The sequence below is a fragment of the Apteryx rowi genome, unplaced genomic scaffold, assembly GCF_003343035.1.
Source record: "Apteryx rowi isolate R43461 unplaced genomic scaffold, aptRow1 scaffold_450, whole genome shotgun sequence".
In the NCBI taxonomy this organism is placed as follows: domain Eukaryota; kingdom Metazoa; phylum Chordata; class Aves; order Apterygiformes; family Apterygidae; genus Apteryx; species Apteryx rowi.
In genome coordinates, this window is record NW_020450706.1 from 726,514 (window position 1) to 750,849 (window position 24,336).

Consider the following 24,336-nt stretch of genomic DNA (forward strand, 5'->3'; position numbering starts at 1 on the left):
AATTTGCTTCCATTGCTCTGAGCCAAGAGCAGCATCTTTAATTCAGCTCTGAGACAGAGGAAGGGCAAGATAGGGCAAGATGTCCCTGCACTTACCCAGCGAGATAGAGGAACAATTTGGTCTGCAGAGCAAGCCTGCTGGCCCCTGTCACCCCTGCTTGAGGCAGGCTGGGGTGCAGGTAGAGAAGATATAATCTAATGGGAGTTGAGCTGGTACATTGAATTTAGGGCTGTCTACTTTATTTAGAAGAGACTGAATTCAGACAAGGGCAACGCCCCCCCAGAGCACCATCACCCTCCCTCACCATCTCTGGGGCAGGACTCCTGGTTTCTCTTTCCAGCTGGGGTGTAGGCTGATGCAAAAGCTTGAGGACTGTGCCTGGAGCCTGGAGCTTGGGACAAGCCTGTGAGGGAGGACTCACCTCTGGAAGCAGGATAAGCCGAGGGCAGAGAGGCTGCCTGGGGATCTGGCTGCAGGGGAGGTTCAGACCCCCAGCTCCCAATCTGCACACTGTCTCCCAGATACCCAGCTCCCAGCGCAAGGAAACTCCAGGGGCTTTTCCCAGGTGCAGGGCTTTATTGAGAAAAAGGCTTAGGAGAACATTCYGAGGCTGCCAGTGGCAAGTGGGGGCTATCAAGATGCCATGGGGGCTGGGGAATGACGTCCTGCTCTCTGCAACGCTGGTCTCTTGTTGGAGCCATGATGGGATGATCCTGCTGCACGGACTGGCCTGTCCCTCTCCACCGCAGGCTTCAGGGACCACAGCTTTCCTTGAAGAGGCAAAGCAAAGCGAGAGGGCCCCACAAGTGCCTCTGGCGCCATCTGTGTCCCCATAAACCTGTTCTCTCCAAACCATGTGGACTGCAAGCAGTGTGGCTGGGGCTGCTTTCCCCGTTAGCGTGGCTGGCAGTGGGCACTCTTGTGGGGGAGAGGGGTGCTCCACGCCAGGGAGATTTTTCTCCTCTGGTCCCTGCACTCCATAGGCAGGTCTGCATCAGGGGTGTCCCCTGCACCTCCCATCTGCATCCTCCACCATGTCACTCTCCCATGCTTGGTCTGGGGTTGCTGGAGTTGGCTSTAGGCCCTGCATCCATCCCTGCTCGGGTGGTCACTGGCATTGCTGGAGATATGCCTGGCTGGGAATTGCTTTCCTGCCCGAGCCTGGGAGCTCTTGCTCTCCAAAGGCACTGGGTGCTCTCTACTGAGGAGCTCTGCGCAGAGAGCAGGCCATATCCTGTCACACTTTATCTGGACCCAGGACTAGCAGCAATATAAAGCACGCAAAGGCCTGCACGTTGCACAGGAAGGGATGGCTGCTGCTGAGTTTATGCCAAAATACAGTTCCTCAGGAAAATCCTGTAAAGAAGCTTTGAAGCCCACCAAGCTGCCACTGGCTCTCCACAAAGGAGCTGGGAACAAAGCACCCCAATCTTGCGCTACAGAACAGTGCTGATGGTTTCTGCAGGGTCCTGGGTGCTTGGCAACGATTTCAGGTACTCCACATGCTTGCGGGTGTCCTCTCGATTGTGCCGGACATAGCAGACCACATAGGCAATGACCATGGCAAACCAGCCGAACATGGTGATGAACATGGCCACGTCCGTGGTCCTCTGGCGCACGCTACAGAAGTTGACACCAGCATCCAAGACCTGGAGCAGTGGCTTCCCCACATACTCCTCCCGTGGGGCTGTGTGGCAGGTGATGTCCTGGACGGAGTCAGGGTCCAGCCGTGCCTCCCACAGGACCTCTTGCAAGGCGCACTCACAGTGCCAGGGGTTGTTGGCTAGCCGGAGCTTGGCGTTGAGCATCAGCAAAGCCTCTTTGGGGATGCTGCGGATGCGATTGCTGGAGAGGTCRAGGGTGCGCAGCCCAGCAGCCACCCCTTTGAAAGCTGCCCTGTCAATCTTCTCAATGGCATTCCTGGAGAGGTCAAGCTCCTCCAGGTGGGACAGGTGCCTGAAGGCATTGCTGGGGATCCTGGTGATGCTGTTGGCATCCAGCTTGAGGAACACAGCATCTTTGGGGATGTCCTTGGGGATCTCCTCCAAGTGCCGGGAGCTGCAGAGGACGGCCTTCGCCCCTGCCCGCTCCGTGCACTGGCAACTCGGGGGGCAGGAGCTGCCCCAAGAGACGCACAGGAGGAGGCAAAAGAAAGCCTGGGCGACGCTGGCTGCCGGTATGATGGTGAGTGTCATCTTGCACCTGGGCAGCTCGGCATGGCTGCTGACAATGCCTTGGTCGCTGCAGGAGCTCCCGGCCGGCAGGGCATCTCCTCTGCACTCCTGCAAAGCCTCTCTTACTGCTGGAGGAAAGTGGAGGGCAGGGGGTGACACGGCATTATTTCCCTTGAACACTGCTTACGTCTTATGCATGACGTGCCCTGGAAAAGCAGGGAGAGGTTGGGCTCTGGAGCCCAGAAAACAAGGGCTTAATGATGCTGGCTACCATCTCTTCCAGGGCAGTTTAATTAGGCTTAAGATTAATTGCACCTGGACAGAGAGCTACAGAGAAAACCCCTTTCTCAACCCTGTCTCTGCACATCCCACCCAGATGGACAAAAGGGTGCTGTGGAATGGGGGTGATGAGACGGGCACAGCCTGGGAGCCCACTGCCAATTTCTACATGGGATGTGATTTGCTGCTGGGAAATGGCAGCAGCAAATTTCCATCTCACCAAATTCCAAGTGTTAAAAAAAATGATGACTCAGACTCCCCAGATCATCAGACCAGCTTAATCACCACCAGGTTTTTAAATAACAAGATCTGGAGTTCTTTTGCTTTCTCCATCTGTGAGCTGGTACGAGTCACGTTTCTGAGGGGTTTTGCCAAAGGAGGGATTAGGAAGTGACTGTTTGTCCTTTCTTCATTTTTTATATATAAGTGAACAATATGGTTTAATACCTGACTCCAGGAGCTGGATCTTAGAGAGGAACCATTGAATAAAACAGTAAGGGGGGTGATCCAGGAATCATAAACCTCACCCCAGCCCTGCTGGAGATGAGGCAAGAGATGAAGCAGGTGGCCCTCTTTCCTCTTCCCTTCAGTGCTACCTATACATCTGCTGCTGCAGCTGGACTGGGGGGAAAAAGATCTCCATGGAGGGGAGTGTTGGTGGGGAGGGACCCCATCAGACCCAGGGAGCCTTTTCCCCAGCGATGAAATTGCCCATGGGGATCTCATTAGATCTCATTAGATTAGCAACATGCAGAAAGTCTTGTGGGAGAAGTCATTCTCCGTTTGGTACCAGCACTCATAAGGCATCAGCGTCCCTCAGGTACCACATCCTTCTGGTAATGGCATCCCTCTGATAACAGCATCCTTTAAATACCAGTATCCCCTGGGTACCAGCACCCCTCAGGTGCCTGCCTGCGGAGGGGGTTCGCGACTGCAGCTGACTCTTCCAGGGGAGATTTTCCTCTGCAGCTGTCCTGACACTGACCCAGCCAGAGCCAGGGGGGTGCGGGAGCAAAGCCCAGCCTCGGCCCAGCGCCCCCGGCTGGGGGCGAGGGCCCGCTGGGGTTGGGGGACTGGCCGGGCGGGGCGGGGAGCCGAAATGTCCCGGGTGCGGGGCGGGCTGTGCGCCTCGGCTGCGCCGGCACCGGTGAGCGTGGTCCCCGCCCGGCCCCCCGCCGCCCCGGGCTCCCGGGCAGCCTCTTACCTGCTCGGCCGGCTCGGCTCGGCGCCGGTGCGGCTCCGGCTCCCGTTCGGCTCCGGCTCGGTGGCGGCAGCGGTGGCGGCAGGAGGCGACGCGCCGTCCCCACTTGTTGCTGCGGCTGCTCCCGCCCGTGCCCCCGGGACGGGCGGTCCTTGCCTCGGCGGCGGGGCGGCACCGGGGGCCCGGGGCGGCGCTGGGGGCTCGGGCCGGGGGCCTGGGGAGGACACCGCAAGGCCGGGGAGAGCGGCGCACCCGGGCAGCCCGGCCCGGCCTCAGCGGCCGCAGCCCACGTTGCCTCCCGGAGCAGGGTGTTTACCGGCAGGGTTGGCACTGGCCCGGCCCTGCTACCTCACGGCCCGGGGGCAGGGCCAGGGGAAGGGATCAGAAGATGTATTTTGGGGCGCCCGACTCCTTTGTGAGGTCCAGCACAGCGAGAGCACGTGTAGGCGAGGGGCCACTTGGACCCCATCTGTGCTATAACTGAGTGATGCTAATTAGATTTCAGCGATTCATCCTAGCCTGCGGTTGCTGTGTTCCTGTCAGCTTTGATGCATGGCCTGAGGACCTAAAAGCTTTATGGGCTGCTCTAATGCAAGATCTCCTCTCTCCACCCAGCCACTCCCCACCCCCAGACCTGGCCCTCTGGGCTCCTGCTCTGGTTCTGGACAGTGGCAACAGGAGACCATGGGCAGAGACCCAGCAGGCCAACAGCAATGAAGAAAGGCACCATGCTGCAGCCTTCGCACAACACTCTTTCCAGCAGCTCCTCCCATTCACTCCAAATGTGCCAAGACATCTCTGTGCCCAGCACGGCAGATGAGTTTGCAAGCAAGTTGGATTTGTGTGACGAGGTTGAAGGTAGGAATGTGCAAACTGGGCTCATCCCAGAAGTGCGCTCCGAGCGTGGCCTCCAGGAATGTCCACTGGTTAAACAGCCATAACAGACCACAGCCTTTAATTATTTAATACATAGTTTATTGAGCTAGTTTGACTGCATTGCCAGTCTGACCCTCTTGCTGAGCCCCAGTGCATCACCAGTGAAGCTGCGGTTGTGCTGTGATGGCCACCAGTGTGGGAAAAATAGCTCTGGCTGCCTAATGTCCAATCCATTGGGAGGATTCAGGGGAATGAAAATACCTCCCTGAGCAGTCCAGTCATAATAAGACACCATGGGATTGTTCTGGGGTTATCAAGAGCCCCCGGATACTGTCCCCACTGTGCCTTGTTCTCCCTGCACCAGGCAACAGAAAAGATAAGTGAAGGACCCCTTAAGAGCAGAGATGTCTGAGATAGCCCCACTAACGTCCTCACTCTGGTCCCTACTTGCCCAAGGGGCCACAGAACATGGACCACCCGAGTCCCAGCAAGCTGCCCCTTTCTCTTCATGTGTGCAAGGGGATGGGGCAGGCAGGTGACATTTAGCACAGGACATTGGTGCTTTGACTCGCACAGAGGGAAGGAGTTCAGCTACAACATGGCACTCAGTGTACGCAGGCAGGGTCAGGTAACAGTATGGGATGTGCGGGGGACCTGCGTGAAGGTATGAAGCTATAAGTATAAAAGCCACAAGGCACTCACACCTTCACAAGAAGCACTGGGTCACAGTTTGGGACCATATTGCTGCGTCAGGGTTGGCTGGAAATGGAGCCACGGCAATGGGGCTGCCAGGGCCCAGAGCATAGGCAGGGGAACAAAGATGCCTGATGGATGCCCTGGGTGGAAGGGAGCTGGGGCAGGAGAATCCCCAGTGCAAACAGAAGGTAGAGCTAAGAGAAGGAAATCCTTGCAGGAACAGCCTGTGAGTCTGCTTGCCCCCAGGTCCTGAGCTAGTGACTTGGCTGATGAGGAAGCACCAAGAGATGGGCTGGGGCTGAGCTCAGCCCCTTCAAAGGATGGGGCCACAGGATTCCTGCCCCAGCAGTGACCAGCATGCTGCATGGGCACTGCCCAGACAGCCCCTGCCCCCAGGAGCTTGATGGCTGCAGTGTATGGTGGTAGGGGAGGGGCATTCCTCCTCCCGGAGACCTGAGATGTACCTTCACAAAGGGACCCAAAGTACCATGAGAAATCTGGTCTCCAGCAGTTGCCCATGGCCTCACAGGGGAGCTGGGGGCAGAGCTGCAAGTCCCAGACAGGATCCTCATCCAGGGCAGCAGGAGCCCTGGCCTGTGCTCAAGGACTCAGAAGTAGGAGCCTAGGAGGGCTGAGACCTTGCGCAGGAGCTCCTTCTGGTTGGCATGCAGGGGCATCCTCTTGTCCAGCACCTGCCAGCGGATGCACAGCTCTGGGTCACAGCCTTGGAGGAACTGGAAGGGACAAAAGACACTGCAAATGTGCAGGCAAGGGGCCATGCCAGGCACATCTAGCAGCACCTCCAGCCCCCAGCCTCCTGCCCGTTCTTTTTGGGGTCCCTGTTGCTATGCTACCCCATGTTTGGCCCCACATTCTGCTGCATGCAGCTGGAGAGACCCACTCTCGATTAAGGTAAGTTCTGGGTCTGGAACCAAATGGATTTGGTGGGAGGATCTGCCTTGCTTGTGGTCTCACCTGCCCTATGCCTGCTTGGAACCGGGTCAAGGAGGCACGGAGGCAAGAAGCCCTTACCGAATTCATCCGCTTCATCTCCACATCATTGTGATCATCAAAATGCACGCTGATGGCGACAGTCTCGACCCAGGCATTGTCCGTGTTGCGGGGGTCGTCGAGGTATCCCTTATGTATCTGTGCATGGAAGGGGATTGCTGCATTAGCGGAGCCCCGGACACTTCTCTGATGGCACGAAGAGGTCCCAGGTGCCTCATCAGCTATAGGATGTTTCATAAAGGACTGGGGGTGGGGGGGGATATTGCTCCACCASTTCTCTGCCTCTGCTGGAGAACTGTGATCTGTTCCCACTTTGTGTCCTCTGAGCTACAGTCATGGAGAATGATTGCAGCAGGTGCAGACACCCACCAGCCTGCCTCGGGATCTGTGGTGGGGTGGTACATGTGGCCCAAGTCCACAAGGTCCCCAGCCATGATCTCAGACCCTGGGCATGGTCTCAGGCCATTATGCTGTTCCTCCACCTCCACCAACTATTTCTACCCTAGCCTGAGGGCTTGGCGTGAGTGTGGGCAAAAGGGTTTGCACCCTGCTGTCCTACTGCTGTAACCCTCACGTACCACCGTGACACCGCATGGCCCCGTACCTCTGTGCCTTGTTTCAACAAGTTCTGGAATTGGGGCCAGAACTCCCGGCGCAGGATCCACTTGAGCTTCAGTGGCAGCATCTCACCCGGCTCCAGTGACCCCTGCACCAAAGCAGATGTCACCAGAGGGGCCTGCCTGCGGGCCAAACCAGCCCTCCCTCACTGCTGCCAGTGTGGTGCATCTCCATTGCCATGGCAACAGGAGATGCCACCACAAGCTATGTTAGAGGGGGAGTAAGTGGTGGAGGGACCTCCCTTTCCTTCCTCCTCCTGCAAAACTCCTCAGCTGTGCCTGAAAATGTATCTGTATTTAACTGTTTTACCCTCTGTAATTTGCTGCCACAGGACACTATGCCAATAGCTTAATAAGATGTCCCAAAGGACAAGTGAGAACTGAAGCGTTGATTGATTAAGGACGAAGGGGAAAAAGGGTTGTGCCTCCAGGCACAAGCATGACCTAGAGAGCTGGGGCAGGTGGCAAATGTGTTACTGTAACCTGATCACTGAACTCCCCCGGGAGGTCCTGGCAGCACAGGCCCCGTGATCAGGCACTCTGCTGTGGGCAGAAGATACCTCCCCAGATAGAGGGCTGTGAAACCCATCTCCATTTCCCTTTTTTCCATGGTGCATCTAGCTGTCTAGGCCAGGAGACCTTGGGCTCAGATGCCTGCCTAGCCTACCTGGACCCTTCTGAGCCAGCTGGTTTCTACTAGCTCTTACCCCAGGCAGAGCCCAGACATCCGACAGGGGGTACCGGGCAACTAAGACTTCCAACATCTTCTTCAAGCTCTTCCTGATAATGGATCCATCCGAATTCCTCCTCCAGCTGTGAGAGAGACCCATGTGATGCTGCAGGAGGACCTGGCTCCCCCTTTCCCAGCATGCTGGCAAAGGTTCCCACTTTGAGTGGGCAGCAATGGGTTTTGCCAGAGACCCCCCCCCCCCCAATCTCCCTGTAATGGCTTTGTGTCCCCTTCTCCATCTGTATCCCTGGCATCACTTCCCCACCCCAGTCCTGGAGCAGGATACCTCACTGTTTCCATGCACTCACCGGGTCACAACTGGGTGCAGGGCATGGTTGGGTCCAAAGCAGTGCAGGCTCCCACGGCCTCGTAGCCCCGTCCTGCCCATGGGATTCCTAGCAGGGAGAGAGCACGTAAGCTGGGAAGGCATCAGAATTGCTCATCTCAGCCTGTGATGTTGATCAAAGTCACAGACCCTTTCCAGAATTTCCCAGCACAGCACTGTGGATGTTCTGGGCCTCTGGGGATGTTTTGGGAAGGCCCTGAGGAAAATGTGTCATTTCCATGCCCCATCATTAGCTGCTTGGAAGCTGGAAGGAATTTGATGCACCCAGGTCCTCCTGGCACACATGACCAGGACAGCAATTTCTTGGTCTTAATGGTATTTTGCAAGGGTGCTTGGTGGCACTATGTACAGGCAGGCATGCCAGCCCTGGGCACATGCTTCCCATCCTCCTAATCCTACCTCACCCATCCATCCCCATGGCCAGCATACTCACAGTGGCAGCCCATCCTGCACTGCATAGAGGCCATGGAAGCTTTGCCGGTTGATCAGCCCATCCATGGCATTGTAATTGATCTTCAGGAGAGACTCCAAGGACCTGGCCAACAGGAAGCAAGCAGTCAGGGCAGGGGAAAAGGGCAGGGGCCAGAGCTCCAGGGAGAGGGCTGGGGGCAACACTCACAGGCTGAATGGGTCCTGCACAGCCATGTCCTTATGGTTGGCCGAGTAGGAGAGAGGGTTGTAGAGTGGGAAGTCCACCTGCAGAGCATATGGCTGCATCAGGCCCAGCTCATGTCCCCACTCTGGCGACGGCATCAGTCCGGGGTCAGACAGGGACCAGGACTCACAGGAAAACTTTCTCTCCCAGTCCCTTCCTTTGTCTAGCTCTTGGCACCCATCCTGGAGGCATTTAGAGCTCTGGACCCTGCTCTGCCCTCTCCAGGGCTGAGCTCAGGGTCTTGGCTAAGGACTGGTGCCTCACTTGTGCACCCACAGAGGCTGGTGCCAGATCCTGCCCCTGGCCCACATGGGCACAAAGCAGGCCCTGATTCAGGAAATGAGGTAGCAGATGCTTCCCCCCCCCCCCCCCCCCCCCCCCCCCCCCCCCCCCCCCCCCCCCCCCCCCCGCTGTGTCTCCTAACAGAGTATCCCCAGGCATCCCTGGCACTACAGATCCCAGCAGGAATGATGCCTGCTTCCCCTCCTTATCTCTGTGAGCGCTCTGGAGGAGCTGTTTGCCCAGGAGCAGAGTCTCACTGGAACTGCCATTCCCCAGTGTGGGTGCCCTGCAGGACCTCAGAGATTGGGGCAGCTCCACTAACAGTGAAAACAGGGCCGTTCCCTTGTGGAGCAGCCCAGGACATGCCAAGTGAGTCCCAGCCCTGTTTTCCTGAGCTCAACTGCAGCATTTCCCAAAGAAGGTATCTCAGGCCACAGATAGGCCCTCTGCCAAGCAAAGACTCAGCTCTGGGTTGCTGAGTCCTAGCAGCATCCCCAGGAGGCTGCTTGTCCCAGGACAGGCAAGAACAGGAGCTCCCAAACTTGACCCTTTTCACTTTGGAGGTAGGTGCAATGACATGTTTGTTTCCCTTAACACCTTCCCACCTCCTACTGTCCTCTGTCTGCTGGAGCAGTCCAAAGCCCCTTCCTGCCAGTGCTGAGCCTGCCAGGCCCTGCTCCCCATGGTCAGAGCTCCTACCTCCCAGGGCACCTTCTCATCTGGCACAGGGAAGCGGACAGTGCGAGACCCTGGATATAGGAGGTTTCGAGCAAGCACGTGGTATGGGGGCTTCATCTCCTCAGTTTTGTCCTCCAGGTCAAACTCCCTCATCTCCGAGGCTTTGCTGGAGACTGCAAGGCAGACACGGAGAGCAAGACCCCACAAAACAGGGTGCTGAGTCAAAGCAATATTGGTGCTGTGGGTTGTGGCTCTGCTGAGGGGTTGCTGGCCATGAAAAGACTTGGTAATGGGCTCCATGGAGGGCTCCAAATGGGGGGGGAGGTAGGGTGGGAATGGTCACAGGACAGGCTGGATGATCTCACAGAGACCTCAGCCCTGCAGGTGGACTGAGGGAGGAGGCAGGCCAGGCACCTGTCACATAAGGTGGCCCCAAAACCTCCCTGGGCCAAAGGAGCCTGGAGTCTGTGCTTTGCTGTTTAACACAGGGACACGAGGGTCTGCTCTGTCCTGGTCACAGGCTGGAGACAACGCAAGACCCAGAGCTTCCTCACATACTGCTGCAGGTGGAGACTGGCTCTGCTTACCCAAAGGCGGCGTGTCCTTGTCTAAACCGAAGCCATTCCCATGTAGGGCCTGCATCATCCAGTTCAAGGCTTTAGCGCTCTGATGCATCTGTATGGGATAGGACAGGCCATCAGCCCCTTCCCATGCTACTAGAGCCAGTAGGCACTGGTGCACACAGGCATTTCCTTCTCAGCACTGCACTGCTCAGCTTTGGACAAGAAATTGCTCAGAAAGGGCTCTTCAGGAGAGGAGTGGGACTCTGTGCTGATTGTTTCTCCCACCATAGAAATCTCTGTGGTGTCTTGCTGCAGGGCTGTAGCACCTGGTCCCCAAGCTCTTGGCAGGACTGGCCTAAGCCTGAGATAGCCCAAGGCAGTCCTGCAGTGTGAATGGGGTTGGCTGCTTAGTGCCTCAGCAGAGCCTCTGATCCCAAGCACAACCACTCCCCACACACCAGAAGATCAGCCCATCTTGCTCCCCTCTTGACATACCAAATGGAGCTTAGACAAATGGAGTACCACAAAACTATTTCTGAATTTTGGTCAGTGTCAGCAGAAGATCTTGCTTTCTTGGGCCCTGAGGACGCTGACTGGTCTTAATGGCCCGCAGCAGCCTCACCTGGGACCTCCTCCCACAGTCTGCCAATGGGCCCTGGAGCCCATTTCAGCTCAGCCCATGGCCGTCAGTCCCTGCCTGAGCTGTGTGGGAGGACGGCTGGTCTCCAGCTCAGCTACTGCCATGCCTGGACCTGGCTGTGGCCCCGTTGATCCAGACCCTGACCTGTGGATGAGCTTCCTATTCACCATGGTCACCATGGTCCCATTCTTCCAGGTCACCACAGACCTACTTGGTGATCACTGAATTGTATCTGACCCTGGTTACCATCACCAGACCCGATCCTGACCCGACTTCCTGGCTTGACTTCAGAGCTGCGTCATCACCATGAGCTTGCCTAACTCTTGATTAAACCTGACTGCCATCTTGGGCCTGCAACTGTGTTATCATCCTCAGCTCCCTGTCCCTGAGGGAGCAGCCACCCTCACTGTGCCCTGACACTTAGCTGGGAAAACCACTTTAAGGGAAGAATTTTTAAAGCATCTGGAAACAGAAATGGAAACAACAGCCATGATGCAGCTGCTTCAGAGGAGATGCTAGGGTCCCTTCCTGCTCCCAGGAACCCTGCTCCTGATGCACTGCATGGAACAGCTTCATGGGGACAAGGCTGAGAGCCCATCCCATGCCTAGAGAGTCAGGAAAGCCATCCTGGGCCAAGGAGAAGAGCTAAGTCACATCTTGCAGCTTGGGTGACCAGTGGAGGCAGGGCCTCATCCCACCACTTCCTATCATCCCACCTTCACCCTGTTCATTTTGGGGTCAAACAGAACATTTCCCATCAACCTGGTTCTCCTTTGATGCTATTTTTTTGGCAAGGAAACCCAAACTGTTTTAAGGGAGAGGCGATCCAGAGGGACTTTATCCCAGTGCTGTAGTTCAGTTGACCCAGCCCCTTAGACAACCTCACCTTTCCAGGGCAGTTGCACAACTTTTGGCTCACCTGTTCTTCCAGGGCAACCAATCTCTGCTCCACCAGCCTTGTCCTCTTCACCTGATCCAAGTCCAGCAGCTCTGCTAGTACATCAACTCTGGAGGGCCAGCACAAAGAGGAGACTCCTTAGAAGCTGGGCCTGGTGCAGGTGCCCAGCAGCCCACTCCATGTTACTGCATCCACATCCTCAGGAGTCCTGTGAGCATTCCCTCCCTTGCCTGGATGCACAGCCATGAGTACAACATCAGCCACCTCAGAGCACTAATCTTTCTCTTTTCTGCCCAGGCTGCCCTAGGACAGGAGGACTTCCCTGTCTTGGGAGTGCTGGTACCTCTGCGCAATGTCTCGGATCTTCTGCTCCATGTTCTGCTTCTCCTGACATTGCCGGTGCTGCAGGTAGTTCTCCTTCAGATACATCTCCCAGGAGAGGAGGGCAGCTTCTTCATTCTTCTCCAGCTTCTCTTCTGCCAGAGGAAGGGAATGGTGGTGCTCAGAGCGGGGAACTGTCCGATCCCTGAGCATCTCAGGCCTTGGTACCACAGCCTAGACTCCAAGCTGTGTGCCTTGATGCACGGTGCCATGCCCCGGGGAGGGAGTGAAGGAAGGGAGGAGAGGTGTTGTTCCTCACTGAGCTGCTTGTGGCGTGTGGCTGGCCTGCGGAGCAGGCTCCGCCGGACCAGGAGCTGCAGGTGGTTGAGGAGGATGAAGGGGGGAGGTGCAGGTGGGCGGCCATGGTACTCCTCGATCAGGTCATGCCGCTGAAACTTCCAGATCTGGTCCGTGTGCTCCTGGACCTGCTGGAACGTGTAGCTGTAGGGGCAGATCCTGGGCATCAACCATGCTGTGAGGACATACGGCCCATCTGTATGCTGCCACAGCTCCTACCCCATCTCCCTGATCAGTCCTGGCCAGCTCCCCATACTACCACTGTGTCTATAAATTCCTCCCTCCCCCCACAAAGTGCCCCCAAGATCTGGTCAGCATGTGCCCCAGGCCCCTCCTTGCATTCTCTCAGCATGTGGTGCCCTGGCCCTGCCTGCAAGCAAAGCTAGCTTGATGCACCCTCAGGACCATGGGGCCAGGTCAGACTCACTTGAACATGGCAATGAGGAGGTTCAGGAGGAGGATGTTGGTGAAGAGCAGGTACAGGCACAGTAAGATGACCGTCAGCCACTCTGGGAAGATGGGCTCCTTGCTGTCCTTATTGGTCTCTGGGCACTTGGGCTTGTAGGGGTCCGTCCCATTGGGGCTGCACTGATCGATGTTAAAGTTGACCCCTGCAAGCGAGCACAGCACAACTCCGCCACAGCCAAACCTTGTGGTATCTCAGGGAGCATGTTGTACTGACAGTACCCAGCATCAAGGGAGCTCAGCACCTTGCAGAGATTTTAGCAGCTGCCACACACACAGGGTTTCCGAGCTTGATCTGCTTTGTCCTCTCTGTCCCAAGTGCTCTGCTCACTCCCACCAGCTTTATAGCTGTGACACTGAACTGTATCAATTCATGCCAGTTGGGCACCTGCTCTCATGCATTTGCTAATGTGGTATCTCAACCAGTTGGGCAGCTTCAGTCCCTGGGTTTGGCATCACAGGAACGCTCAGGATGCGCCAGAGTAGGGCTCCAGCCCCATGCTCCATCATTGCTCTCTCCTGGTCTCCTGCTCTGTGTTATGCTTGGAGAGGAGTCCTGCAAAGGACTCCCATGGGCAAGCAGGGCAGGAGCTAGGCAGACTGCTGCATAAGCGTGGTACCCCTCAGCCTTGTCACAGATCCACTCTGCTCATGCCACATGCTGTTACAGGCCAGTGTCCCTTACCATCGATGTAAGAGGGGATTTGCCCAAAGATGGTCAGGTAGGAGTGGTAGACGACTCCACGAAAAAGCCAGTCCACACGTTCCTCATTGTGGATCAGGATGGCCTGCTTGGCAACCCCAAAAGACACCACCCACACTGCTAGCAGGAAGAGGAAGAAGAAGACATCCTTCATCTGCAAAAGACACAGGCAAAGCAAAATTGTGTCTTGGAGCAAACTACTCTCCAAAATAGGATAACATGGGTGGCACATCCCATGCAGGTGTCTGGATGCTCTAGCTGGGAGCCCAGGCCTGGTGGAGTGGAGGGGAACTCTCACCATGCGTTTCACAATGATGATCTTGGGCCCCAGTGTCTTACTGACTGTGAAAATGTGCATCAGACGCAAGCAGAAAATAATAAAAGCCAGTGACAGTATGATCCGCCCAGGATACAAAGTTGATGGGATCAGCCTGGGCACAGAACAGAGAAAAGGAAACATCTCAGTGCCACCAGACCAGGTTTTCTTCTGAACTCACAGTATTATACCTCTGCAAAACTACTGAGCTTCCCCAGAGTGCTGGGTGAGAACTGCAGCATGGAAAACATCACTCCTAAAAGCAGCTGAAAACAGAGGGAAGTTGGTCAGAATTAATCATGTGACCATGAAAATCTTCATTGGCCTTTTGAAGAAGAAATTGCAATTTAAAAAATGTGCACAGTTCCACAGCCCCAATTTGGGGCTGCCTGTAGCCTAAAACAGTGGCTTGAGCCTTTGTGCTGCCAGGAAAACAGCCCTACAACTCACCTGCAAGTCAGCCCTACGATAAAGACCAGAATGGCACAGACATCCAACTTATTCCAGAAGTCTTTGAAGTACACGGAAGCCATTTTCAGGATCCCAAACCCATCTGGGTCATGTAATAGCTATCGGGAAGAGAAGTGAGGTTAGTATTTTAGTGAAAGCCTTGTAGGATATTCATGCACATTGTAGAGAATGAGGACTGCACAGATCAGCTGACCATCGCTGGACTCCCTTGCTTACCTGGAGTCAGCCTTAGCCTACAGGGTTTTCTACAGGGGCATGAAAGGAGCTTGGAAAGAGGTATCTGAGAAAAGGAGCTCCTTTGTCTAATGAAGAAAGGCGGAGAGGTGTTGAAGCAAAAACTGAAAAAAAGAAATGTAAAGCAAAGCCTGGAAATGCTCCTGGCAACAAATGCCCAAGGAAGGAGGTTGTCCCTTCATCTCCTGACATATTCAACTCTAGACAGTGTCTTTCTGCAAGTACCCAGGGCCAGACCAGTTGTAGCTGAGGAAATTCTGTGACCTGGGAGACATGAGAGATCTGGCAGTTCCTTCTGCTGGCACCTCTCTGAACGGATGGGTACACAAGAGGCAGCACACGAACATGAGCTACACAGGAGACTTTCCAGGAACACCCAGAGGGGTGGCTTTCCCTTAGGCTGCAGAGCTCGGATCCTGTCACCTCCTCCCAACCCGCCTCTCCCTGCCCACTCTGTACCTGGCGGGTTTCCTCACACACCAGGGAGAAGAGCCAGAAGTAGATGAGGTATTCCCGCCAGGATGGCAATGGCTGGAAGTCAACCATCAGGACATAGGCAAAGAGCAAGAGGAAGGTGAAATAAGACAGGATGTTCATGTGGAAGATGACGACGGGTGCCGTGAAGAAGGCCCGGAAACGTGTCAGGCAGCCCATGGGCTGCGGCTTCTTCTCCCTGAAGGGAGGAAGGGACGAATGCTTGGCTCAGCCATCTGAGACCTATGTGCCAGCAAAGCACCTGAGGAGCACTGCTCCAACCATGCCTTGTGTTGCTAATAATGATCTCCCATGCCAGCCTGCTGGGGACGTCTTGTTGGCTCATCTGCTCCCCAAGCCACATGCTGCCCAAGGAGACATTACAATAGCTTCTCCCAGCCTGTGTGCTGCCCCATGTAGACTGACCCTCCTGACCAGGCTGTCCCATGTGGTCCTGGGGTCACTTTAGCCTCCCAAGGGGACCTACAGACACCACAGCGGGGCTGAAGGTGATGGCACACAGGGTGCTCTCAGGCGCATGTTGGACTGGCTCTACAAACAGAAGGCTCCTGACCACCATGGCCCGTGGAAGCAGAGTGAGCCAGCCGAATGGTAAGGCTTGGAGGAAACCCCTGCCTCAACGCACACACATCCTGGCTGTGAGAGGTACCTGAAAGTGATGAGGCTGGTGTAGAGAAGTGGGAAGAACAGCATGCACACAATCACCCGCCAGAGCCCATTGTCCACACACATCTTCCCCCACCAGACTTTGGTTAGAAAGGCCTGCAAGAAGGAAGAGGAGCAACGGTTACAGACAGCCCCCTCTCCGCACAGGGCACAGCTCATGGCATGGTTGGCTAGTCTGGCTGAGGGACAGACACTGGGCTGGGGCTGACCCCTGAGGAGCCCAGGCCAGCTTTGCAGGCGTACTGGGGACAAGTGATCCCCAGCAGCACAGAGCAGGAAGGAGATTAGCAGGCCCAACACAGACCCTGGCACAGTTTACCATGGGATGCAGTGTTGCATCAATCTCTGAGCCCTGGGAATGGGGGTACAGAACACAGCCCATCCATCTGAACCTCACCTCTGCAAATGAGAAACCCTTAATCTGGAGCAAGGGACACTTAGGCACTTCTTCCACATGCACCACCATTGGAAACCCACCTGCACACCCCCATGAGACACAAAATTCATGTTCTTGGCCTCCAGTGCCAACTGCAGACAGGTTGTCTTCCCCCAGGCTTCGGAGACACGGGTAAGGAGCTTCTGGGCTCTCTCTTCATCCTTGCGGTAGCACTCTGTGAACACCCCTAGCCAGGCAGAGATCAAGGAGCCATGGCTGAGCTCCAGGGCCAGCTTGGCACTCAGTAATAAGCCCATAGAGTCATCCTTTGTAGCAGGATCTGAACACTGCAGCATGGCCTGCCCTCAGCATTTCCTTCTCTGCACTTGCACGGTCAGCTGGAGCACAGCCCTGACACACTCCTGCCATGATTAGGGGGTCCCTGTTTGGCATTGTCCCCCCCCACCCATCACCCCAACATACAGCCTGCAGAGATGGGCAAAGCTAGCTAGCACTACAGGACAAGAAAGCAGTTCTGTACTGCCAGTCCCCCTCTCACTCACCGATGGCTTTGTGCTCATACTGCTCGGCCAGGGCCAGCATTTCCTCAGTGGTGTCTGTGTCTTCCTCTTCCTTGGCAAGCTCCTTCAGGATCTTGCTACAGGCCAGAGCAGCCACCATGCAGTCCTGGCTCTAGAACAGAAGAGACCAGAGAGAGTGTGGGACTCTGGCCCCATCCTACAAGTCCCCAGGAGTCCTGCTGAGCCCTTCAGGTCTCCTGCAGCAGGGAAAGAGGGTCTCCCAAGCTGATCGCTGCATGGGAAGGACAGATTTCCATGCCTAGGGCTGAGCAGTCCTCCATTCTGGGAGCAGGTAACCCGGTGCTGTGGGGTATCTGGGGACAATTGCACTTTTGTGATGGGAAGCTGGGGGTGATGGGACAGGTGACCCTACTGCTGTGCATGGCATGCTCATGTCTCCCCAGCTGGCAGCTAGCCACAATGCATTTTGCACAGCAATGCTATTTCTGGGCAGGAAGCGTTCTCTACCCCTTCAGCCATGCCTCAGGGTATCCCAGCCTGCAATGCACCGAGCCCCTGCTCAGCCTCTGTAAGGAAGAACGTGCTTCCAGCCTGGAACGTCATCTCTGCCTGCAGCTTGAATTTTTGCTGTAAAAGGAGGGATCTTGCCTCATGGTATGCAGCTGGGACTAAACTTCAAGCATGCATGGGCAGGAGAGCTGTCACAGGCTTGCTAGCTGGCTCCCATTTGGCTTGGGCACTGCCACAGGCCTGTGGGTGACTCGCCTGCTATCCTGAATCCCAGCAGGTGATATCTTGCCTCTTGGGGCTGGGAGGTTTGGCTCCATCTGAGCCTTATAGCTGGGACCAACAGCCTTGGGTTGTGGTACCTGCGTCCAGATGATTTCTGCCAGCTCCTTGCGGTTCTGGACCACAGTCCAGATGAGCAGGTCACGGACTGGGTCCATGGTGAAGGCGACTCGGTTGGCAGAGCGCTTGTAGAGGGACCGGAGACTTGACCCCTGAACCTGCAGGGCATGCAGCATTCAGACCCGTTCACCTGCCAACAGGCAGCAGAGAGCAGATGCCCCTCTCCACAAAAAACCCTCTCTAAGCCCTGGGTGCCTGCCACCACCACCTGTGGAAGGGCCTTTCCTGCAGACAATGGGAGCGACCAAGGCTGGACTAGTCCAGCAAATGCCACTTTTTCTAGGGCTAGGAGTATGCCCAGCCTGTGCAGTGCACAAGGAGCCTCTCTGTCCTACACCCTTCTGAGTCTTGCCCACCAGAGGCACACAGTGCCATGGGTGCAGGACAGGGGTGCAGGGTCATGAGGGTCATCATAACGGGGTGGGAACTGCACCTTGGATGTGGGGCAGATCACCTGGGTAGAGCTTTAAGGGACTTTAAGTGGGATTCTTGAGTGGGTAAGAGGTCAGCAACCTGACTGCAACCCCCAGGGCTGTTTCCTGAGCTGGAGTCCCCCTCCCAAATGCAACCCTACCACCACATAACCTGGAGATGCGTACGTTGAGCTTGATGTGCGGAACAGGGATAGAGAGCCGGGGCCGCTCCGTGGGCTTGGGCTTGGGGTAGAGGGACTGCGTGGAGCGGCCTAGCAGCTCCTGCAGCACCTGTGAGACGTGGTGCAGTTGGACTCTCGGCATTTTGGAGCCAGCTGTGTGCTCCTTCTCCTCCAGGAGGACCTTCTGTAGCTTGCTGTGGAACAGGCAGGATGGTGCTATGTTGTCATAGAGGTAAACCAGGGTATCCCAGGTGACAAACTCCTTGAGACGCACTCCCTGCTCCAGGAACAGCTTGACAAACTCTGGCTTGTTGGAGATCAGGGCAGCTGCCATCACAGGGTGCAGATCTGTGGGCTGTCAGGCCAGAGGCAGAAGTCAGGGGCTCTGGGGCCACAGAGTTGGGCCACACCATGCTCCTTGTTCATATGGGGGGGGGGGGGGAAACAGTGTTATTCCAGAGCACAGGGCATTGCTGGGTGTGAGACAGCAGCTGGAGGATGGGGTGAGAAGGGAGACACTCAGCGGGCACCTTACTGAGTGCCAAGCTGTCCCTGGAGCTCAGCCTTACCTCCCCGGCCTCTGCCTGGCCAGGGGTGCCTGATCAGGCAGCCTTACATCAAGGCCCTTGCAAGCTTTTGCATGGTCAGGAATAGGGAGAAATGACCTGACCCATGTGTCCCTGCCCCTCCACTCCCCCAAGCTCTTTGTCTCTCGTGGAAACCATGCAGCAGGCAAGTAGCACAGGTATGTGAGGAGGCCCGCCTCACCCTCCACTCATGGTCATCCGTGAAGATCTCACTCCGAGCAATATCCACCCTGTTCCAGGCCACAGCTAACTTCAGCTGGTGGTCCCAGTTCTCATGGCCAAAGTGGTCCCGGTTTCGGGATGCTGCATGCAAAGTGCATGGGTTAGAACAGAAGATATTTACCCAGCAAGAAGATGCTCCCTGGAAACCCTTGTGGAAAGTGGGCCCGCTGGGAGAAATGGCTCTTCACTCAGCCCTTACATCTCCCAGCCTGCCTCACATTCCCTGCAGACTAACCGAGCCAAGCACTTGGTTCTGAGAATGGCATCTTCACCACACACCAGAAGGTCTCTGCATAGGCCCAATGCATTTAGGGAAGGAGGTGGGGAACACTGCTGAGGTGCCTTTGTCCTGCCTGCAACACGCAGACACTTCTGCCTCTGGGGAAGCCCCATGAGTTGCCTGGCTCATCATCGCAAGGTTTGGGGAGCCTTTCTGCAAGCCCATAAGCCAGGTAGCTGCAGGAGGTGCCTCACGACCCCTGTCCCATTCTCCTCTCCCCATGCACCCAAGCAACTCCCAGCCCCTCACCTTTGAGCAGGGCCTGCAGGATGGCGACATCCACATCCTGCTGGCCATACTTGCCCTCTCTGAAAATTGTTAGGAGCTGCCGGCTCCGCACTATGTCTTGGATCTGCAAGGAAAGCCATGGGCAAGTTAAACAGCAGCAACAGCAACATCTCCTCCCTGCTGCTTCCCATAGCCCTCTGTGCACCCCTGTCCTGCTTGGGGCAAGCCTTGCTCTTCTTGGGTTGTCTGCAGGCCCCCTGACCTGTGTCTCCCAGCCTGGCTGGAGTTAGTCGCACATGGCACCTTTCTGACCAAAGGGGTCAGGCACTGGAGGGGCAGAGCTTGGGCCCTCAGGGTGCCCACCTGGACAGTGCTGAACATGGCCAGGGGAGCCAGCGTGCTGGGGGGGGAAGCTCAGCCTCAAACTTCATATGGTGAGACCTGCTGCTCATGGGCAAGAATCCCTGGGTCCCCTTTGATCACCATATGCTCAGGGAGGGGAGCTGTCTGCCCATGAGAGGCTCACCTTCTTGGTCCACTCCACCAGCTTGCCCTCAGTGAAGTACTCATAGGTGTCATGGAAGAGCACGCTCAGCTTCTTCTGGATCAAGGCAATGGTTATCTTGGGGACAGGCAGGCTGGCTACCTGTGCAATGACATCGGCCACACGCCCAGACCCCTCCACAATCACACAGGGAGTTCCATTGTTGATAGCATTGTAGATGGTCTGCAACAGAACAGGAATACTGATCCCAGTCCCACCCAGAGACCAGAAGACCCCCCACTGAGCCTGAACTCCCCCCMCACACACACTGCTTCACCGCAGCACTCCTATCTGACTGCATTTCAGTTAATGTAGCACCATGGTTGCACCAGCTCTTTACCAACACCAGAGGAGCCGTACCTCCGAGGAAGGCGCAGTCCTGCTGCACTCAACCCTGGCTGCTGATTTCACAGGTTTTCCTGATGATTCCCTACCATTGCACCCTCTCAGCTCTGCTGGGAGAGGGCAGGACAAAGTACTTACATCGAGTGTCCCTGGGCCTCCTTCTAGCACCACACACACGATGGGGATCTTGATCGCAACGCCTGCAGAGAAGCAGAGCACAGGGTCAGCTCTGTGCAGGGCAGACCCTCCCTGCAGCTGAGCTAGGTCCTCCTTGAGCAGTGAGGTGTAAAAGATACAGTGGAGACATTGCCCAATGCATGCCAGATGCCAGAAGGGAGAGGAGAAGATTCCTGGCAGTCATGCTGCTGGGAAGGGCTGTCCTGGAGCCATCCTCTGTCAGAAAAATCCTCCTTGATTTGGATCACTGAGGTACCTGACAGGAACCATGTTCCCTGTTTATCATGAGCATCCTCTCAAACTCCGTGCAAACTCCACCCTCCAGGGAAGCCAGTTCACGGCCTCCCCTCTCACCAGAGGCCTGGATGGGCAGTGCTTATCAATGGATAGTGCATCCCACCTCGCTCCCTCCCCTGCCTCAGGCCTGGAGATATGCTGCTGTTACCTCCTTTCACCTTGGTCTGCTCAGAAATGAATTTCTCCAGCCTGGTCCTCAGGGAAATTTCCACACCGTACCGCCCGTGGGTCCCATCATCCACCAGGATGAAGTGGGAGTGGTTGCTATCCAGACAGGACAGGCTCCCTTGGTTCTCCTCATCTAGTACATACTCAGCTGGAAAGCCACCCTGCAAGGTGCAACAGGAGAGACACTAGGCGAAGTCTGATAGAGTTAACGAGGATCACCGCATGCCCAAAGCAAGCATCATGTGGAATGGGAACAGGTTAGCATGCTGGGGCAGTCTGGCCAAACAACCGTGCCTGCTATCTCTCCCATCCTCATGTCAGCCTTATCTGGTGCCTCTCTGTCTCTGCTCCATCTGCCCTCCCAGACTGCTCTCTCACACCCACAAGGGTCCTCCCAGGAGAAGCACTGCACCTATGCAGAAGACTGGGCATGATGGAGGGGCTGCTTGCAGAGCAACAGCTGGGGACCATCACTCCTGATCTAGCTGCATTTTGTCAGGGTTGCCAGCCACAGACACTCTTGAAGCACCCCTTCCCATCAGGATCCCTGGTAAGACTTCACTGGTGGCTGAGGCATGGGCAAAATGAAGGCATCTGCAACTCAGCCCATCTCACCATGGGACAGATTAGGGTGTCCCGGTTGTACACAGTCCCCCAGGTGGCTATGCCAATGGTGACAATCTCGCTGTCCTTGTAGTTGCTGCTCAGGATGAAGTCTCGCACTGCCTCTCCCACCTGTTTCATCACACCGGCGTGGGATCCCCCTGTGATGATCCAAGCCCCTGGGGGTCAGAGAGAGATGTGGGAAGGGAGGGGGTCTGCTCGCAGTGATCTGCTCCCATCCCCCTACATAGCAGTAGGAAGACCTAGCCCTCAGCAATGCTCTATCCCCCAGAAAATGCCTTCCTTTCCCAATACACCAAGCCCTGGCAGCATGAGAGATGTCTTCTTCTTCACAGTAAGGCATCTCTCAGTCCCAATCCCTATGAGACTGTTTGCAGCAAGGACAGTCTATTCCTGATGCTGGTACTTCAGGCAGGAACCTACAGTCCTTCTGGACCAGCTCAGATAATTCCACAGCAGCCAAACTCACTGCAGCTTGCACAGTCACACAACAGGCCCCTCTCCCACTGCAATCTCCAGGACCACCTGTACATCTCTTACCAGTGGTCTGGGCCACTTTGACTAGCCCTTGCCGGAAGATGTTCTTCAGCCTCGGCTTCATGACGAAGTTTTTGGCTCCCCCAGTGACTGAGATGAGGAGGTTGGGCACATCGAGGCCCCAGTGTTGTGTCATGAGGTGGTAGATGATCCGTGGGGGCGTATCCGAGGAGACACGCACATACTGCAGAAAGGGATCGTACATGTACTCAGGGTAAAACAAGCAGGGGCAGGGGAAAAGAGCACTTTCACCCCAATTTCTCCTGTCCCAGTAAAGAACCAGGGGCTTCTCTGACCATTTTCCAGCAAAGCCCTGTTCCTGCTGCCCCAGGTCTTGGTGCTGGACTCTGTTTCCCTTCACTTCTCTGGGCTCAGCATGACTGAGACACACCTAAAGACTAGGACAGGGAACAGTCATTCCTTGAGGCATGGGCCTCACAACATTAAGGCCAGTCTCATGGCTTCATAAAGGGACTGGATACAGGGTTGGAAAAGAGGAGGGATCCTGTCACACCTCCTTTCTGTGCTTGGGTCATTTGCCTTTGGGACATTTGCACGCTTTCAACCATCTCCTTTCATTCAGGAGAGAAATGCTCGCATTTCATCTGCCATGGACCCCAAGTGACAAGATCTGAACACTGGCTCCCAGCACACCACAGAGGCGAAAAGCAGATCACCTTTCCCATCTTCTGCCCCAGGCCTGTGAAGCAGATATCACCAAAGGCATCTGTCGGCATTTCCTGGATGTGCCTGCTGGGGTCCCATTCCTTCCCCAGGAAGATGGGAGGCTTGGCAGCATCTTCTATGTGCTGTTCCCTGAGGTAGCCGCACTCGCACACAATCCTCCTGGAATGTGCACAACCAGCTTTGCCAAAAACAAGCCAACTCCAAAGGGCAAAACCCAGGTGGCCCACCTAGTTAGCTCAGGTAGGAAGTGGTGGCATTTTCATTAAGAATACCTTGGGTACCAGCATCTCCCACCCAGCTTGCCTTCCAGCTCAGATATTGTGCAGAAACAAAGGCATTGTTTGGGGGGAAAAAATAAGCAAAAATTCTTATTTCCACTTGCTGAGGTTTATGATAGAAATATAAAGGCTAGTCTGGATGAAGTATGAATGGAAATGTTTGCATGCAAAAGCATCAGAAGGGCTACACACTGCGAAACTGGATGTCAGCCATGCAGCAAATGTGGGATTTTCTAGTGCTGTAGGTTTTTCACCAAATGCCCCTTCTGCTTTCCTACCAAGGGAGGGATATGAAGGAACTGTTTGACTTACCCAGAGTCTGATGTCTGGGAGCTTTCAACAAAGTACATGCACTCTTTCTTCCGGATGTTTTCAGGAATCCATGAGATGAGATTTTCCTGAGGGAGTAGAAAGAACAGCAGGTGTTAAGGGCTTTTGTTAAGGGCCAGAAGATATGCCAGGGCCCAGACACCTCGGTGCTTGGATAACATCTGGATACTTTTTGTGATGTGAAGGATGAAAGTTCATGACTGTGTGCAAGGACAAAGCCATGTGTCCTCCGTGGAATGAAGATACAAGTGCTGGGCATGCAAATATACCCCAGATGTTTGGGATTTTCTGCATATCCCCAAAACTAAAGTGATCTTTTATTAATGCTCCCCCTGCCCCAGCCTGAGATTCACCAGTAATGTTTCATGGGATAACTTGGTAATGCTTTTCCACTGTGTGTGGCCAGCTCCCACCTGTTCCAATGCCTCCTACCCTTGCATTTTCATTGCTGCCGGTGGGGAAATGTGCCTTCCGCCTGCTCTTCGAGACACTGCTACTGCTCTGCCGGAGGTTGGGGACCACCTCAAAGTCACTCATCCTCCTGGGATACGTGGTGGGGCTGTCTCCTCTCTCAGGGCACACCTTGTTCAGTTCGGAGGGTAGAACCTTGATGCGTCGGCTGCGCACAGCCATGGCAGTGATGTCTCACCCCTCTCTGCCCCCTTCCTTGCATTCCTAGGCTGGCAGGTCCTGCAAATCTCCATCCTGAGTGCAGCGGAAAAGAAAAAAGATAAATGTGGACTGAAAGTACCCTGTGTGGCAGTCCTTTGGTGGTGGTGGTGGTCGTGGGATGTTCTTTGGCCACAGCCCACTCTGGGGTGGCTCAGAAAGGAGAAGCTGGCCTGGCATTTCAGACTGGATTTTAAACTCCCCTGCTGCTGTTCATGCCAGCAAGAAGACAGAAGAGATTTCCATAAAAACCTGCAGGATGTGCTG

The 24,336-nt window shown here is 55.5% G+C and overlaps 2 protein-coding genes across 3 annotated transcripts; both read right to left on the bottom strand.

The window, feature by feature from the left end:
* Positions 1 to 1,436: 1,436 nt before the first annotated feature.
* On the bottom strand, positions 1,437 to 5,745 carry LRRC3 (leucine rich repeat containing 3). Its single transcript, XM_026077401.1, has 2 exons — positions 5,691 to 5,745; positions 1,437 to 2,302 (listed from the first exon to the last, which is right to left on the bottom strand). Exons 1-2 carry the CDS (start codon positions 5,743 to 5,745, stop codon positions 1,437 to 1,439), a joined length of 921 nt encoding a protein of 306 aa, XP_025933186.1.
* An 89-nt stretch (positions 5,746 to 5,834) lies between these two features.
* TRPM2 (transient receptor potential cation channel subfamily M member 2) lies at positions 5,835 to 23,940 on the bottom strand. Of its 2 annotated transcripts, XM_026077376.1 has the most exons (32): positions 23,833 to 23,940; positions 23,383 to 23,468; positions 22,783 to 22,951; positions 22,109 to 22,289; positions 21,560 to 21,726; positions 20,925 to 21,105; positions 20,441 to 20,502; positions 19,940 to 20,140; positions 19,435 to 19,537; positions 18,865 to 18,986; positions 18,101 to 18,451; positions 17,462 to 17,599; positions 16,614 to 16,743; positions 16,152 to 16,297; positions 15,658 to 15,770; positions 14,973 to 15,186; positions 14,259 to 14,377; positions 13,791 to 13,923; positions 13,475 to 13,646; positions 12,752 to 12,935; positions 12,287 to 12,468; positions 11,990 to 12,122; positions 11,657 to 11,755; positions 10,133 to 10,209; positions 9,567 to 9,718; positions 8,550 to 8,626; positions 8,364 to 8,465; positions 7,893 to 7,979; positions 7,562 to 7,667; positions 6,842 to 6,943; positions 6,259 to 6,375; positions 5,835 to 5,960 (listed from the first exon to the last, which is right to left on the bottom strand). In XM_026077376.1, exons 1-32 carry the CDS (start codon positions 23,935 to 23,937, stop codon positions 5,835 to 5,837), a joined length of 4,437 nt encoding a protein of 1,478 aa, XP_025933161.1. In that variant the 5' UTR covers positions 23,938 to 23,940. The 2 variants fall into 2 exon arrangements, with proteins under 2 accessions (XP_025933161.1, XP_025933162.1); XM_026077377.1 differs by lacking the exons at positions 8,364 to 8,465; positions 8,550 to 8,626; positions 9,567 to 9,718; ... (22 more) ...; positions 23,383 to 23,468; positions 23,833 to 23,940 and adding an exon at positions 9,829 to 9,845.
* Between the last annotated feature and the right edge of the window lie 396 nt (positions 23,941 to 24,336).